The sequence below is a fragment of the Excalfactoria chinensis genome, chromosome 2 (assembly GCF_039878825.1).
Source record: "Excalfactoria chinensis isolate bCotChi1 chromosome 2, bCotChi1.hap2, whole genome shotgun sequence".
In the NCBI taxonomy this organism is placed as follows: Eukaryota; Metazoa; Chordata; class Aves; order Galliformes; family Phasianidae; genus Excalfactoria; species Excalfactoria chinensis.
In genome coordinates, this window is record NC_092826.1 from 10,521,025 (window position 1) to 10,535,951 (window position 14,927).

Consider the following 14,927-nt stretch of genomic DNA (forward strand, 5'->3'; position numbering starts at 1 on the left):
GGCTCCCCAGTACAAAAAAGACAGGGATCTCTTGGAAAGAGTCCAACAGAGGGCCACAAAGATGGTGAAGGGCCTGGAGCATCTCCCCTGTGAAGAAAGGCTAAGTGAACTGGGTCTATTTAGCCTTGAGAAAAAAAGACTGAGAGGGGGCCTGGTCCAGATCTATAGATATCTGAGTCATGGGGGGCAAAGTGGCGAGGCCAGACTCTTTTCAGCAGTGTGTGGAGACAGGACAAAAGGAACTGGCCAGAAACTGGAGCATAGGAAGTTCTGCATGTGTGCAAGAACTTCTTTATGGTGAGGGTGACGGAGCACTGGAACAGGCTGCCCAGGGGGGTTGTGAAGTTTCCTTCTCTGGAGATATTCAGACCTGCCTGGACACTGACCTGTGCGACCTGGTGTAGGGAACCTGCTTTGGCAGGGGGGTTGGACTCGATGATCTCTGGAGGTCCCTTCCAACCCCTACGATTCTGTGATTCTGTGATGACAAAACATGCCCTCTAAATTTGTTCTGAAGAGCCTTTGAGCCCCTCTTCCTTTTGTTTTGTTTTTCAAAAAGTCAAAACAATTCAAAATTTGAAACATATCAGGAAGAATTTCAGGTTCAATAATTCAACTTCTACATGTTTTCACTCTACAAAATACATCCTACATGGAAAGCAGCAAGCTGCTTTGGTGCTGCAGACTAAGAATCATTTTACTGCATTGTAGTAGTAAGCCTACAGTTCTTTCTGGTCATTCTTATATTCTGTACTACTCAGAAGGCTGAATTTTAATGCTTCTCATTGCTATCTGTACTGGAACCTAACTGCAGAAGAGGCTGCACAGCAGGGCCATTTAATTTTTCATTAACATTAAGGCTTGCTAAATAAGCAGCAGGACTGCAGCGAGCAACCAAACCTTATGAAGCTGAAGTTTCTTTTTGTTGTTCACATCTATACACAATCTTTTATTCTGCTGTGCAGGTACCATGAGTAGCTGTAACTTCCCCACACACTTCCTCAATACTTCCTTGCACATTGTTTTCATTAAAGAAAAAATCCTTCATGTGCTGTACTAATGAGGAGACTGTGACTTGGGCAGACGCTGAGGTATTACTTCCTGTAGCCTTGCCAATCCAAATACATTTCCTAGAACAAGTGGAGTAAAATTCCACTTACACAGCAAAGCAAATAGCTTTTCCACACATTCCTGATAGCTTACCGGACTTTCTTCTTCTGCTGCTTTCGATTCTGGATGATTTTTAGAATGGCATCTTCTTCATAGGAATGCCCACAGACTTTGTTTCGAACTGGCTTCTTCATTTCCATCTGTAATCAATAAGGTTTATCTTAAAGAAACTGAGAATGTCCACTGAAAGAGCTTCTTACAAAACTCATGTAAAACAGCAGGAAGTCTTTTTGCCACTCATGCATGGTGTTGCACTGAAGTTATGGGGTCAGATCCTGCATAGGAAACTGCCCTGCTACTTATGCGGTTGTTTTCTTCCCTAAGCAATGTTGTTCCTCTCTTGATAATGCTTGCCTGATTTTTAACAAGTGCTATGGGTTTGCAATAAACAATCCAGTGAAGGACATGAAATAGCTCTTTCCCAATCTCTTACAGTGTGATAGCATACCTGTGTAATGGGACAAATGAAGTTCATCTGACTCTGAGTCACAGCTATATCTTCATCGATTTGTTCGATGTCGTCATTATCATTACTATCTGATTGAAGACGAACTATAATGGGAAACAAGACAATTTCTATTTAGTATTTAGATAGCCAATACTTAATATAAGCAAATAAGATCTAGCATTTGCCCAGAGTTATCTCACAGTGATATCTAAGATGCCACAACTTGTTTCTGCATCCACTCCCTGGACAAGATACTGAAAAAATACTACAGTCTCTTTTGAGACTTTTGTAGACCTGGCAGCCCAGTGCTTACGATCAGTTTGTGCTTGAATATCCTAACTGGGCAATTACATGCAATTCATACTATTTATCATAAAACGTAACTTGTGAAGTGATGCCACTGTATTTTAACGAGAGTATAATTAATGAAAAACAAAAACCAAGAGTGTGTTATTTGAGATGATAGGCAGCAGAAGAGTTCCTGAAGTTCCTGGTGGATCAGTGCCGGGGAGCGAAAGGCAGACAGGTAGGGAAATCCCCCAGAGCCAGAGGAGCTGCAGGTTCCCCTCTGTCAGAGAGCTGTGACCACATACCCAGGGCACAATAGCCAAGTGTCATGCAGAAACTCATCAGCCAGAGCCAGGAGTGAGACACGGAGCACCTGAAGAGGATTCCTTACTGCTAAATGTAGCCTTAGTAAATGTCCACACTGTTTTATCTTTCCCCAACTTCGTTCAGTTATTATGAATTTAGGATTTTAGTCCAATATAATTGGTTGTCTTTAACCTGCTAATAAAAGCAAACTGAACACCTGCCATAGTTTGCCAGTCTTTTGGGGTGAGCCTGCAGTATTTTGCAGCAGTGCCCTGGAGCATCCTCCCAAGGTGGCCCAGGCTGAACAGAACGTTTTTCTTTTGAGCTGCATCAGCTGGTTTGCAATTACAGAATCATTTGAATTGGAAGGGACCCTTAAAGGCCATCTAGTCCAACTCCCCTAAAATGAACAGGGACACCCACAGCTAGAGCAGGTTGCTCAGAGCCCTGGCTAGCCTGACGTTGGGTGTCTCCATGGATGGGATGTCCATCACCTCTCTGGGCAACCCAATGCTACATTACTCTTATAAAAAATGCAGGAGCAATGCAGGAACACAGGGTTTGCAGGGGATGAAATCACTCGGGGCCCTGTGTTGGCTTTGCCTGCCAGTGGGGCACTGAGAAACACAACGGCACAGGGAGGGTCTTAGTTACGATTTGCCTTCTACAAAGCTTCAGCTCTGGTTCCCTTTGCTGCAGATGCTACCACACACACACTATCAGCTGATCTTTGCATCCCTGGTATTCAGTCCTCCACATCTGTTAAGGACTGGTGTTTCCTAACTTATGGTCAGCCCTGCATGCCTGTGTAGTACCATCACCTTCCGCATGATAACAGAAGACATCACCCTGGAAGCAAATGCAGTCTCTCACACCCAGTCTAAACAGAGCAGGCTGCCAGGCAAGCAGGCCCAGCTTTGCTCTGGATACTTCGACATCAACACTTCAACTAGCATTCCCCACAGCCTGCACATTTCTCCTTCCTCCCTCCTTAACAGAGCTTGCCCCACTCTGCATTCCACGACAGGAGTTTGTCAACCATTCAGGAAAGAGGGGAGATTGAGATTAGATGTTAGGAAGAAATTCTTTACTCAGAGGGCAGTGAGGCACTGGCACAGCTGCCCAAAGGAGCTGTGGTTATCCCATCCCTGGAGGCACTCAAGGCCATGTTGGATGAGCCCTGGGCAGTCTGAGCTGGTGTGGGGCAACCAGCCCATGGCAGCGGGTTGGGACTGTGTGGGCTTTGAGGTCCCTTCCAACCCAACCATTCTGTGATCCTATGATTTTATGAAATCTCAGCGAGGCTAAAGAATATGCCAGATTATCAGTAGGTGTCAGCTTCTGCAGGGGCTGGTTTCTGTAAATACCACACCGATTATTTTCCTATGACTAACACTAACAAAGAACAGGAGCTTCAGAATTTCCTTAAATTAATGCATCTGCAAATTTTGACATCCTGCACCTTCAGCTTTCCTGCTAGAAACATCTGGAAGCATGCACTTCACTTCAGTACGTTGTACTTTGTTTCAACTCAGGAACTTGGCACAGGATACCAGTGCAGTGCCAGCCAACGAAGCCAGAATGCAGCAGTGCTAGCAAGATCCAGGGCAGGTGATTGATTACAAAGGATGACTGATTTTTTTTAATCAATAATATTTAGATACCAAGCTTGATTCCACCCCTGAATGTCTCAAGCCTTACAATTATATGGGATAAATCACAGTCTGAGTTTACTCCTCGCTCTTACTGGCTTTGAAGGTGATTTAGAAGCCTCGTTGTTAATGGCTGAGATGGGGTAAGCCAAGACCCATTTCTGGTAGGTGGGATATATCAACCGTCATGAATTCTTGCTGCGAGCTGGTCCTGAACACTTCTTGTTTGGACTTTATTTGCAACGACTGTGAACAGCCTGCCAGAGCAAGGTCCTGCTTTCAAGAGGTTATCACAGCACAGAGGAATTACTGAAGTATTTCCTTTCCATAAGCCGCTAATATTTTTAATAATAAATATGTAAGACGGGGATTATGTAAGCGATACCTCAAACCTGTCAATTGCAAATTAGCCTAAATCAGATAAAACACCCACAGATTAGTTGTTATTGCTTGGTGTTCGAGATTACAGAAGGAGAGAGGAAAATAACCTTTCAGTTACAGTAAAATCTGCAGAGATTACACAAAAAGAAATAAAGCAAACACATTCATCCCAAACCGGATAGTAGGATGCTATAAACTACAGATCTATGCCTGTAAACTGATGCTGGAAGATGTTTTTTTTCTGAAGGCCAAAGGGAATTTTACCAAATGAAATTGTAAAAGTTTCAGAGTATGACTCCTCTGTGGAAAGAAGAAATAGGAACACCAGGTCAGACATATTTCAGCTAAGTCAGGTTATATTTTTCTAAAAGCAGATTTTCCTTGCAAATGAAAACCAGGTGCAGAAAACACTAAGTTATTGTTCCTGAAATTCAAATGTTGCCTTAAGCAAAAGAATTACATAGATCTGTTTCGGTTCTCTAACATATTGCATTTTAAGGCTTAAGAGTTTCTAGACTTCTGTTCCAGCCAACTGACATCTATTACGAGTGTTAGTAACGTCTTCTATCTGGCTATCTCAGCAATTATGTTTACTGCTAATTAGTGCCCACTGTTGTAACAAAACTGCATTCTCATGAAGACATCTATTTTTGGTAACACATCATAATGAATTTTGCAACTGCCAACTGTTTTTGACTTATTCCACTTTAATTAAAAGCAGGTAGTACTTTATATCTCTATCGCTTTCATCTCTTGATAAAAACGTGACTAATACGCCTTAGTTCACTTCTTACTGAGTCTGCTGAGAGACTGAGAATGTTTAAGACAGCTTTTAAGAATGAGAAAGCTACAGGGCAGAGATATTAGCTGCTGTATTGAGCATTATATTTAGCATGGGTGGTATACATACTAAAACCAAAGAGAGGAAAACACCTCCCTGCTGTCATTTCTGCTTCTCTGATAGACACACCGCTGCCTGCTCAGTGCTTCCAGGGCCAACAACGTCTTCTACCCAATTCCTTGTTCTTTAAGGTGAGGAAGATTGCCATAACCTGGCCACGAGAAAGCCCATGTTGCAATGTGAACTTAATTGATTTCTTTCCTTTTGTGCTGCAGTGTTCTGCCTTCTCACCTGCCATCAGTCAGAAGCTAATCCTGGGAATCAAAGAGCAATGTTAAGCACGCAGTACTGAGGCTTTGTGAGGCTGAGCCAGTAGCCAGACACGGTCCTGGCTCCCAAGAGGGTCTATTGTAGTGCTGACTCTGTAGAAATAACAGCAGCTCATCCAGGCTGGGAAAAGTCCTATCTCTGAGAGCTCCAAGAAAAACATGAATGTTGTGAGGATAAATCAAGTGCCAAGTGTTCCTGCCAGCAGGAAAAAGAAAATACTGAGAGGGAGAGAGGTGAAGGACATGGAACCCAAGGGTGAAAAGAGACGCTGATTGGACCTGGGCCGCTGCTAGTGCAATGTTAAAGGAGGCAGGGACAAGTCAACAGGAGGGAAAAGACCACACTGCTGAGACTACTTGGGGCCATGATGGAGAGTGGGACAGCGCCTGCCAGTGCTGAGAGCCTGAGCTGCCTTCAGAGCCAGAACCAGAGCAGCTGCCCAGTGTTCAGAGTCCAGGACAGATCCACAATAAATGCTGCAGGAAGAATGAAAGAAGAGGGGAAGCACAGAGTAATACATTCCTGATAAAATTTCCCAGCCTCTAGCTATTTGTGCCCAAGGACTTCCTGAGTCAGAGGTAATAACTTTGCACTCAATAGCCCCTGGAGTTTTCCTCCAATGAATTTGTCTGAACTTGGAGCGGGGAATTTGGGACTGGACTTTTCAGCTTGATTAGAGACAGTTATCTTTGCTAGAAAGGTTAGCAACAATTTAATTTTCCTTGAAACTTACCACAGAGGCTGCAGGTTACAGTTTAATTTGATTTTTAAAAGGGAAAATAAGGTGTGCAAGCTACAGCTGCAGTCAAAAAGTTCAAAGGCTGTCTGCTTTAGCTAGAGGCAAGCGATAGTTTAGTTTGCCAACCAAGCCAAACTAGGCTTTGCATTAAAGTACATTACAGTTTGATTACTTGCTGGTGTTGCAATACATGCGTTGATCTAAGGAAGGTGGCCTCTAACATATTGCTCCAGCTTGCAACTGCAAATTTACTTGCTCCTGCCCAGGCCAAGCAATTTGCTGTAAGTTTACTCACAGTTCCTTTATGTATGCCCTGTTTTAACATACTTGTGCTAGGATTATATGGACACAGACTTGGTAAATCTGAAATAAAGAGACAATCCTCTGAATATAAACCATTCCAACTTTCCTGGGGCGTGAGGAGAAATTAGATGAATGAAGTACCAAATTGTTGGTTCCTCTACATAATAAGAGTGGGGAAGGAAAGGACAATATCCTGTGCAAAGCACCTATCCTCCAAAAACTCCTTTAAAACGCCATCGAATTCACAGCACATGAATATTTTACAATATTTAGTCCCCCTAAGCTACACTCCTTTTAAAACACACTATTCCTTATGGAAATACTGTTCCCATTTCATCCTTTCACTGCAGGGTAGAGCTGGTTGATGTCAGTTTTCCAGAACAACCTTATAATGAGGACAGACTTGATTTGATGGAAGTATTTTGGGACACTCGGTTACAGAAATTAACTGAAGGAGATGTAACAACACTTTAAGTTAGATAAAAATTACCGCATAACCCATTAATGAAGAAAATGTGACTACAAAACCCACCCAGGAAAAAACAACAGCAGAGGGTTGTCTTGTGAAACCTTCATCTCATGTATAACTCAGAGAGAGAAGCAAGACATCAACTTTGCCATTAGACTGTGGGAAATTCAGTCTGCACGCAGTGGGAGCTACATCCCTAGAAATGTGAACAGAAAGTGCATCTTTGTATATTGTGCAACTGGAACAGTTTGGTAGGCAAACAGAGAGAGGAAGCTTTCTTGCTTACTTTGTTATTGCATACTAACATGAGAAATCCACACTTCAAAGTCCGTGGCTGACATTTCAAACAGCAGTTTCCTCATCCCTACAGTCTGGACTAGATCTGAAGGAGCTCCTGGGGGAGACGAAGCTTACCTAAAAAGATGTCATAGGGCTCATCAGTAAGCTCAGAGGAGCCACTATTTCTGGAAAATCTAAGAAGGCCATATTCTTCCATCTTAACTATCATCACCCACAGTGACGTGCAAACTTAATAAGCAAGTTAAACACCAAAGGCTTGCTGAAAATAAACCCAACTGATAAACAGATTACTCAAATGACCAGGAAACTCTAAGTCTATATGAAAGTATGCCAGGCATATGACTACAGAGCACAAGTATTAGAGATGCCACAATAAGAGCGCAGCAGGAGAAACACTGGGATATCTTATAGGAAAAAATACACGGACACAAACTAGTAAATTACAAATAAGTGAAAAGGACATATTTATTAGGTTGTGTTTTCACCTACACTTTGGAACAAAAAAGGCTTGACAATCACTGCTTCAGCCAGCATACTGTAAAAAAGGTAATTTCCGTGCTTAGAGAGTATCATTTGACACCAAAGATTCGAAGGAGAATATCACACTCATTCAAGAAATGAAGAAATTCACCCCAGACACATGAAAGAAAAAGCTGCAAAAGCTGCAACCAGGAAAAAAAAAAAAAAAAAAGGCCATTTCATTAGAAGATGAACCACTTTCCATTACTAACATTGTGGTCAGAATCTGGAATGTCACTGATGCAATGCTAACCATCAAATGAAATGAACATGTAGGGCTTGCCTACACAGGGAAGCTGTTGCAAAATAAGCTAGGGTGTGAATTTAGAATGCATTAGCTTCTTGGCAGTAATTCCCTGTGTGGATGCTCCTATCCTGCACAAGGAGTGCCTTTTGGCTGTTTACCCTAATCCACTTCCACAGTGGACTCAAGAAAGGTGCTGTTAAGGCTGGACGGAGTGCCGAGAGGAAACCTGTCAGCTATTAACAGCAGCTTAGAGCTACATCCATTTATGTACAAATCCTTAGCAGGCCTTAGACAGTCTGTTCTGTCAATTTAATTCAATTTAATTCAAATTCTCACAGAAAACTGCATGACAGATATTCCCTACGAATTAGCAGAAACTGATCTTGAGGCAATCCTGCATCCGCCCATTGCACCTTCATCCATCACTATTCATGTGATTCACAGAATGCCTTGGGTTGAAAGGGACCTCAAAGCCCACCCAGTCCCTCACCCAGTCCCCCCTGTTGTGGGCTGGCTGCCCCCAGCTGGATCAGGATCAGGGGTCAATCCAGCCTGGCCTTGAGTACCTCCAGGGATGGGGCATCCACAGCTTCTCTGGGTAGCTGTGCCAATGCCTCACCTTCCTGTGAGTGAAAAAAATTCCTCCTAATATTGAACTTAAACCTCTCAACTTTTAGTTTAAGACTGTTTCCCCTTATCCTATCACTGTTTGCCCACATAAGTTGATCCTCCTCCTACTTATAAGCTCCCTTCAAGTAATCCAACGAGGTCTCCCTGGAGCCTTCTCTTCTCCAGGCTGAACTAGCCCAGCTCCCTCCTTTATATGAGAGGTGCTCCAGCCCTCAGATCATCTTCACGGCCTCCTCTGGGCCCACTCCAACAGCTCCATGCCTTTTCTTCACAAGGGCACGTAGCAGAGGGGGGCCATCTTGTGACCTATATGATTGGAAATCATTTTGCTCCTGTTACTGAATCATTTGTGCATTCTTGCAGTCATTCACATCTGAAAAGCTTCACAGGTGAGAGAATTTCAGACAGAACATGCTACTGCCAGAAGACGTTCCTGTGACAGAAACATTGGATCATGCCAGAGTGGCAGAAACAAAGTGAGGAACCCAAATGATCAAATGACGAACAGAAACTCCCCTATAAAATTACCTTTCTGATTATCACTTCAGTCTGTCTCCTCGAGTCCTCCTCCTGATGGTTTTGGGATGAGATATGATGGCACCGAACCTACACGGCAGGGGCAGAAGCAGTCCCTCACTGGCAGGCAACTGGGAGACTGCAGGACAGGCAACCCACCGCATGGCCCCCTTCACCTTATGGAAGACGGAGAGCCAGAGCTGCCTGTTTCATAGGACAGTGTATGGCTCATGAAACAAGATGTGAGTGCACAAGCAAGAAAAAGTGAATAATCGTTTTCCTATCCCCTAAAGCCCGATGTCAAGATATTCAAAAGAAACTGTTAGGCAAGATATGTTATTTCAGAATGAGTATTAATGAATGCTTAGAGCAACGTTTGCAATTCTGTTATTAGTGGTGCATCTCAGCCCTTCAGAGTGCTTTCTAAATCTCTTAATCACTTCAAAAATGTATTTAATTCATTTGCAAACATATAACTTTAAGAGATTACGATTCAATGCGCAGTGAAGCACTGCATATATCTCACATAACTTACTGGGGTTATATTATAAAGACATGATTTTCTTCCCTATTTTACGTATCACCATGAGCAAGCACTGCTGCTATTCTGCAGCCTTGTGCTGCCTGGAATGCCCCTGCTGAAATGACCTCTGGGATAGGCAAGAAGGTTCATCTGCCTGCTCGATTTCTGCTGGTTTTTCTGTGTGTTCTATTTTTTTTTAAATAAGACACTGCTGAAATACGTGAGAAAAGGGGGAAAATAAAATCATTAATTGACATCATATTGAAACAAGTTAAGAAACAGAGCCTACTTTTTGTTTTTAAGAGGAACTTGCAGATCTGCCATTGCTCAACCATAACATGGCAAGGTTTTAATTGAGGTTAAGGCAGACATTGTATGTGTTGCACTAAGACATCCTGCATAAACCATGCTGTGCACACTGAGCGGGTCTTTGCAATAATACTCAGTAAGCTGTTTCCTAGAAGAAAATATAAAATGCTGCTAATCCCAATTTATATAGAATCCTTCAAAACAATGTCACAGGCGCTAAACATAACACTATCATCAGTTAGGAACAGCTGAACAGCTACTTTTCACAACCCGTCCTGTGATGTAAGATTAGGCTTCTTGAATGGCAGTCGGCAGAAGAAATCCAATGCGAAAGTGCAGAGCTATTAATATTTATGGCTTATAACTGCAGCAGCCTAGTGCTTTCTGATGGCGATTAGTAGTTAACTTTAAATCTGATCAATAGCTATTTCAAATTTCTTTCTGCAGATTCTCATTTGCCAGGAGGGCAGCTGGGAAGAGTTCACCTTCGTTAATGCTACATGATCAGACAAGCATTACCATGCTATAGGAGCCATTTATATAGCAACACACGCATTTCAGACTCCACCTTGACATTTTTGTATGGTACAGGAAATAGAGAATCTGGAAATGGCCGTGCTTTATGGCAGGTGTGCTGGAAACACCGTGATGGGCTCAGCTAAGAACAAGGAAGAGGCCAAGTCTTTTAAAGCTTCAAGGTCTCTCCGTGTCAACACTTTCCTCCCTGATCAGGTTTAATAGGGTCATGAAATGGAAGAAAGAAAGGACTCGAGCACAGATGTACAGCAGCAGCAGCAAGAACAGCTAAGCAGAGCAGACAGAGCAGGGGAAGCAGGTGTTGAACTGATGGGACAGCAGTTATGGGTGTCACTTGCACTCCATAGCAACAATGAAAAGATGAACACATAACTAAATCACATGGTATTCTGTGCAGTTCTCATCTTTCTAGCAAAGTAGTTTACATTACGCTCACCTTTTCAATCTTATATTTATTACCAGGATGGAGTAACATCGTAGTTGCCCTCCTAATGAACTATTAACTTTCCTTGCTACTCTTTGGTTAGCACATCAGCTCTGGCAGGAGCACACACAAACTCTACGTGTGTGCCAAGAAAGATCAAGGTTTTGTGTCTCAAAATGAACGCTCTACCTAAGGAAAGAAAATGAAAAAGAATAAAACAGAGTCAATCTAAGGGGTGACCATTTCTAAGCTGTCAAGATAAGGCACAGTATTCTTTTACCTCAGAAATTAAGCACAGCTCTGCAACCCAGAATTTAGGTTAGATCAGTGTTAGAGACTCTTGTTTGTACAAGTAATTCAGATTCCTCCTTTCCTACAAGCTTGGCTACAGCCAGTGAAAATGTGTGGAAATGGGGCTCAGTGACTGGAAGGACTGGAAAGCCTTTAAGGACAGAATTACTATTTCCCCAATTCTGAGCTTTTAACTGCAGATACCAGCTCTGCTGGCTGCTCTTCAGGACCAAGTACTGCCTTGATATGCCTTGCATGCCAACAGTATAACATGTAACACAATTTAGGAAAGCTTTCATTAGATTAAGAAGATGACAAGGATTTTTAGTACAGACCATAATAGGACAACGTCCTTACAAAAATGCAACAGAAGATGTTAGTCAGAAATGAAAAACACAAGGAAGCTCTCCCATGACCAAACACACACAACCCCAACTGAAGAACTGCCCCAGCCATGGTCTTTTTAGGGGTGTCCTGCCAGGCTTCTCACTGAAGGCTGATCACGCTCCAGCATCCTGTTTCATGTAAAGGAAAACACACAAGTGCCAGAAGGGCACTCCAGAAGGTACCTATTTGGATCAACAAATAACTAGCAAGAGGGTACGGGGCAGTCCGGAAAACAGCAGTGAGTCGCATGCCCATTTTGTCAGCATAGGAAATGATCACTTCAAAACTTTCAGCTGCTTGAGGTGCTGTCCTCCCTTATATGACAAACACAGCAGGAAAGAGTCACTGTGTTAGTGACACCCACAGGTATGCGGACAGGGCAGTCATTCAGCAGCGAGCAGAGTTCCTTGGGAAGTGACAGTCGTTGCAATCATGCATTCCTGGGTTACTACATTTGGCCTCTGGCTTGCACAGCACACAGCTTGAAACCAGGAGCTCGATTATCACTGACAATGCTGATCTGGAATTTCAGGAATGGGTTGTAGTGGGTCCCGGGAAGCAAACAGTATTTATGAAGTGAAGAAGCACTCTATACCTTTGCCAACAGAGAATGTTATATTGCTCAGAGATGTTGCAAGAGCACGCATGTGTGGTGTGGGAAAAGTGCAGAGTTGGTGCAGCAGTAATGATGAGGGGGTGACAGTGTTTGGCAGGGGGCAGGAAGGCACAAGGAATTCCACCTGAAAATATTCTTCAGTAAACTATTAAACGATTCAATTAGAAGCAATAAAAGAATAACAAAGTAGTCACAGGCTGTCAATATGTTTCTTTGCAGATCAAATCATGCCAAACTCATCTAACCTGCTTCTCCGATAGGTTATCTGTCCTTCACGGACAAGAGAAATCAGCTAACATACACATGCTAATGTTAAATACAGCTCTGCAGACAACGTTCTGTCAAGCAAACTAAAGAAATTAGTACATCTCTTCACTGAGAAACAAGAGAATAATTATGCTTTCTTCTGATTGCAGTTTCTTTTTTTTCTGAAGCAGATCACTGGTGTAACAATCATTACAGTAATGCCTAAAAGCCATAACAGAGATCAAACAAGATTGTACAAGACACCATACACATTCATGAAAAGACAGTTTCTTGCACTGCGGAGCTACAGCCCAAACAATCAGGACAGACAAGGCAAATATCTTACTGGCACTGTCAGAGATGGGAAACTGAGGCAGAAAAAAGATGAAGGGCTCAGTTTTCAAATGAGCTCAGCATATTTGTTGCTGAGTTTGCTCGAAATTCTGGCCGTAATCAACATCATGGAAATCACCAGATATTGAGCTCCTTTGAAAATCAAACACAATATGAAAATTTGGCCCAGAGGTCTTTTGAAAATCTACATCAAGAGGCTTACCCAAGGTCACCCAGGAAGTCGGTAGCAGGGCTGGGAACTGAGCTTACATCTTCTGACTCCCACTCTGGTGCATAACTAATGTCGTTCTGCATTCTGTTTTAATTAGCTACAGGGAGATCTCGAGACAGAGAGTGCTTTAAACTGAAATAAATGAAAGCCCTCGTGAGTGCGTGCAGCTTCCTCTCAGAAGTAGCAGTGCGATAGACCTCCAGCACCTCACAAGCACTAGGGCTTTCAAAAGCCTTTTTACAAGTTTCTGTTTCCCTTCAAGAAGATAAACTGTTGTTTACTTCTCGTAAAGGGATTCATTGGAGCACTGTTCATTTTTTCTTTAATAATGTTTTCCTTCGACAAGTACTATGCCTCTGACCCATACAAATTCTTTTCCAGTGACAAACGAGGGTAGAAAAAGGAAGCCTGCAGAGTGCAAAGGCTCCTAAGGATTAGTAGACAACCTCTGGGGCAAGGAGTGGAGACTTACGCTATTGCTTATTATTACTACATTTTCCCTAGGTAGGGAGTTGTTTGAAGTGGTTTCCTTGCTAATGCAGTGGCAGAGCAAACTATTTACTTTGCATGTATATGTGGTTGCTTCAGTACCTCTCTTGCTTGTCCTGTGGAACACCTAAGATGCGCTGCTTTCAGCAGTCCACAAGTTCCTTCTGGAACATCCAATTCTCCATAGTTTCCCTGGATTCAGCAGCATCCATAGGTTTGCAGCCCCTAACCATCTTCCCTGACAAGTCTTTCTCCAGAGAACCACTCAGACATCTCAAGACCATTAGAATACAGGAAATTAGAAGAATGGCAGAAAACAAATCATTCAGTCATAGAATGGCTTTGGTTGGAAAGAATCTTAAAGACCATCTAGTTCCAACCTCCTACCATGGGCAGGGCTGCCACCCACCAGCTCAGGCTGCCCAGGGCCCATCCATCATGGCCTTGAGTGCCTCCAGCGATGGGGCTCCCACAGCTCTTTGGGCAGCTGTGTCAGCACCCTCTGCGTCAAGAAAAGCTAAAGCAGGCATCTGCAGCAGCTTCTGTCAGAATAACACGCTTTGCTAAAACCTGGCACTATTTCTTTCAAAGGCAGAACAGTAGGTTAGTATTTCTATTCATATTTTTTATCATCAAAGATGGTAGCCTGCCTTCCTGTAAAAGACTGCACAGGTTGATGTTGGAAGAGCTCTTTAAAAGGAGGAGAGGGTCATTTCCTCAGCTCCCTGACACCGCAAAGCTATCTACGATCACAGAAGACTTCTGAATTCCCTTTGTTGTACACTGGGAATCTTCCTGATAAGACACAATGAGAATTCTGCCCAGTGCTCTTCAAGCAGAATGGTGGACAGAAATGGAAATTCTGGCTAGTGCTGATGGCTGGAGTTTTCATAACAGAGGAGCTGCTGGATTCCTTATTCCTCAGACTTCTGCCGAAAGTAGAAAAAATAGTTTGCTTTTTTCTTTCCAACTTTCAGTCTTCCTGTACCTCTTTAGTGCTATTTTCAAATCCGTGGCCAATTTGGGGTATGCTTCTTTTGGGTTGAGAATACTATCTCACTTCTCTGTCAAATGCACCATCCACTCTTCTTCTTCACAGGTTTTATTGCCACAACGTTACGTGCCCAGCTGCCAAACTGCTTAAGTTTAAAAACAGCTTTGTCTAGAAAAGCCAAGAAACACTTCACTAAAGACAAAACATAATGGATGTGTGAAGCTAACAGATGGCGGAGCGATAGAGATGGGGTACATGCAGCATGTTTGTTTCTACAGATTAGCTGTGCACACAGCTTGTACTTACGGAGCGTTTCAGTAGTTTCTTTTAATCAGTAACAATACGTTATTAGCTTTAGTTTAGCACTGGGTCAGGGATTACTGGTGTTTCCACAACAGAAGTCGTTA

General features: G+C 42.9%; 1 protein-coding gene across 3 annotated transcripts in view; it reads right to left on the bottom strand.

The window, feature by feature from the left end:
- The window catches only part of NSMCE2 (NSE2 (MMS21) homolog, SMC5-SMC6 complex SUMO ligase), a 127,194-nt gene that overhangs the window by 5,503 nt on the left and 106,764 nt on the right, over nt 1–14,927 (bottom strand). For all 3 annotated transcript variants that reach the window (XM_072328938.1, XM_072328939.1, XM_072328937.1), the window contains exons 5-6: nt 1,619–1,722; nt 1,204–1,310 (exon numbers count right to left, since the gene is read on the bottom strand). In XM_072328938.1, coding sequence (XP_072185039.1) covers nt 1,204–1,310; nt 1,619–1,722 — 211 coding nt within the window. The remainder of the gene's footprint in view (nt 1–1,203; nt 1,311–1,618; nt 1,723–14,927) is intronic.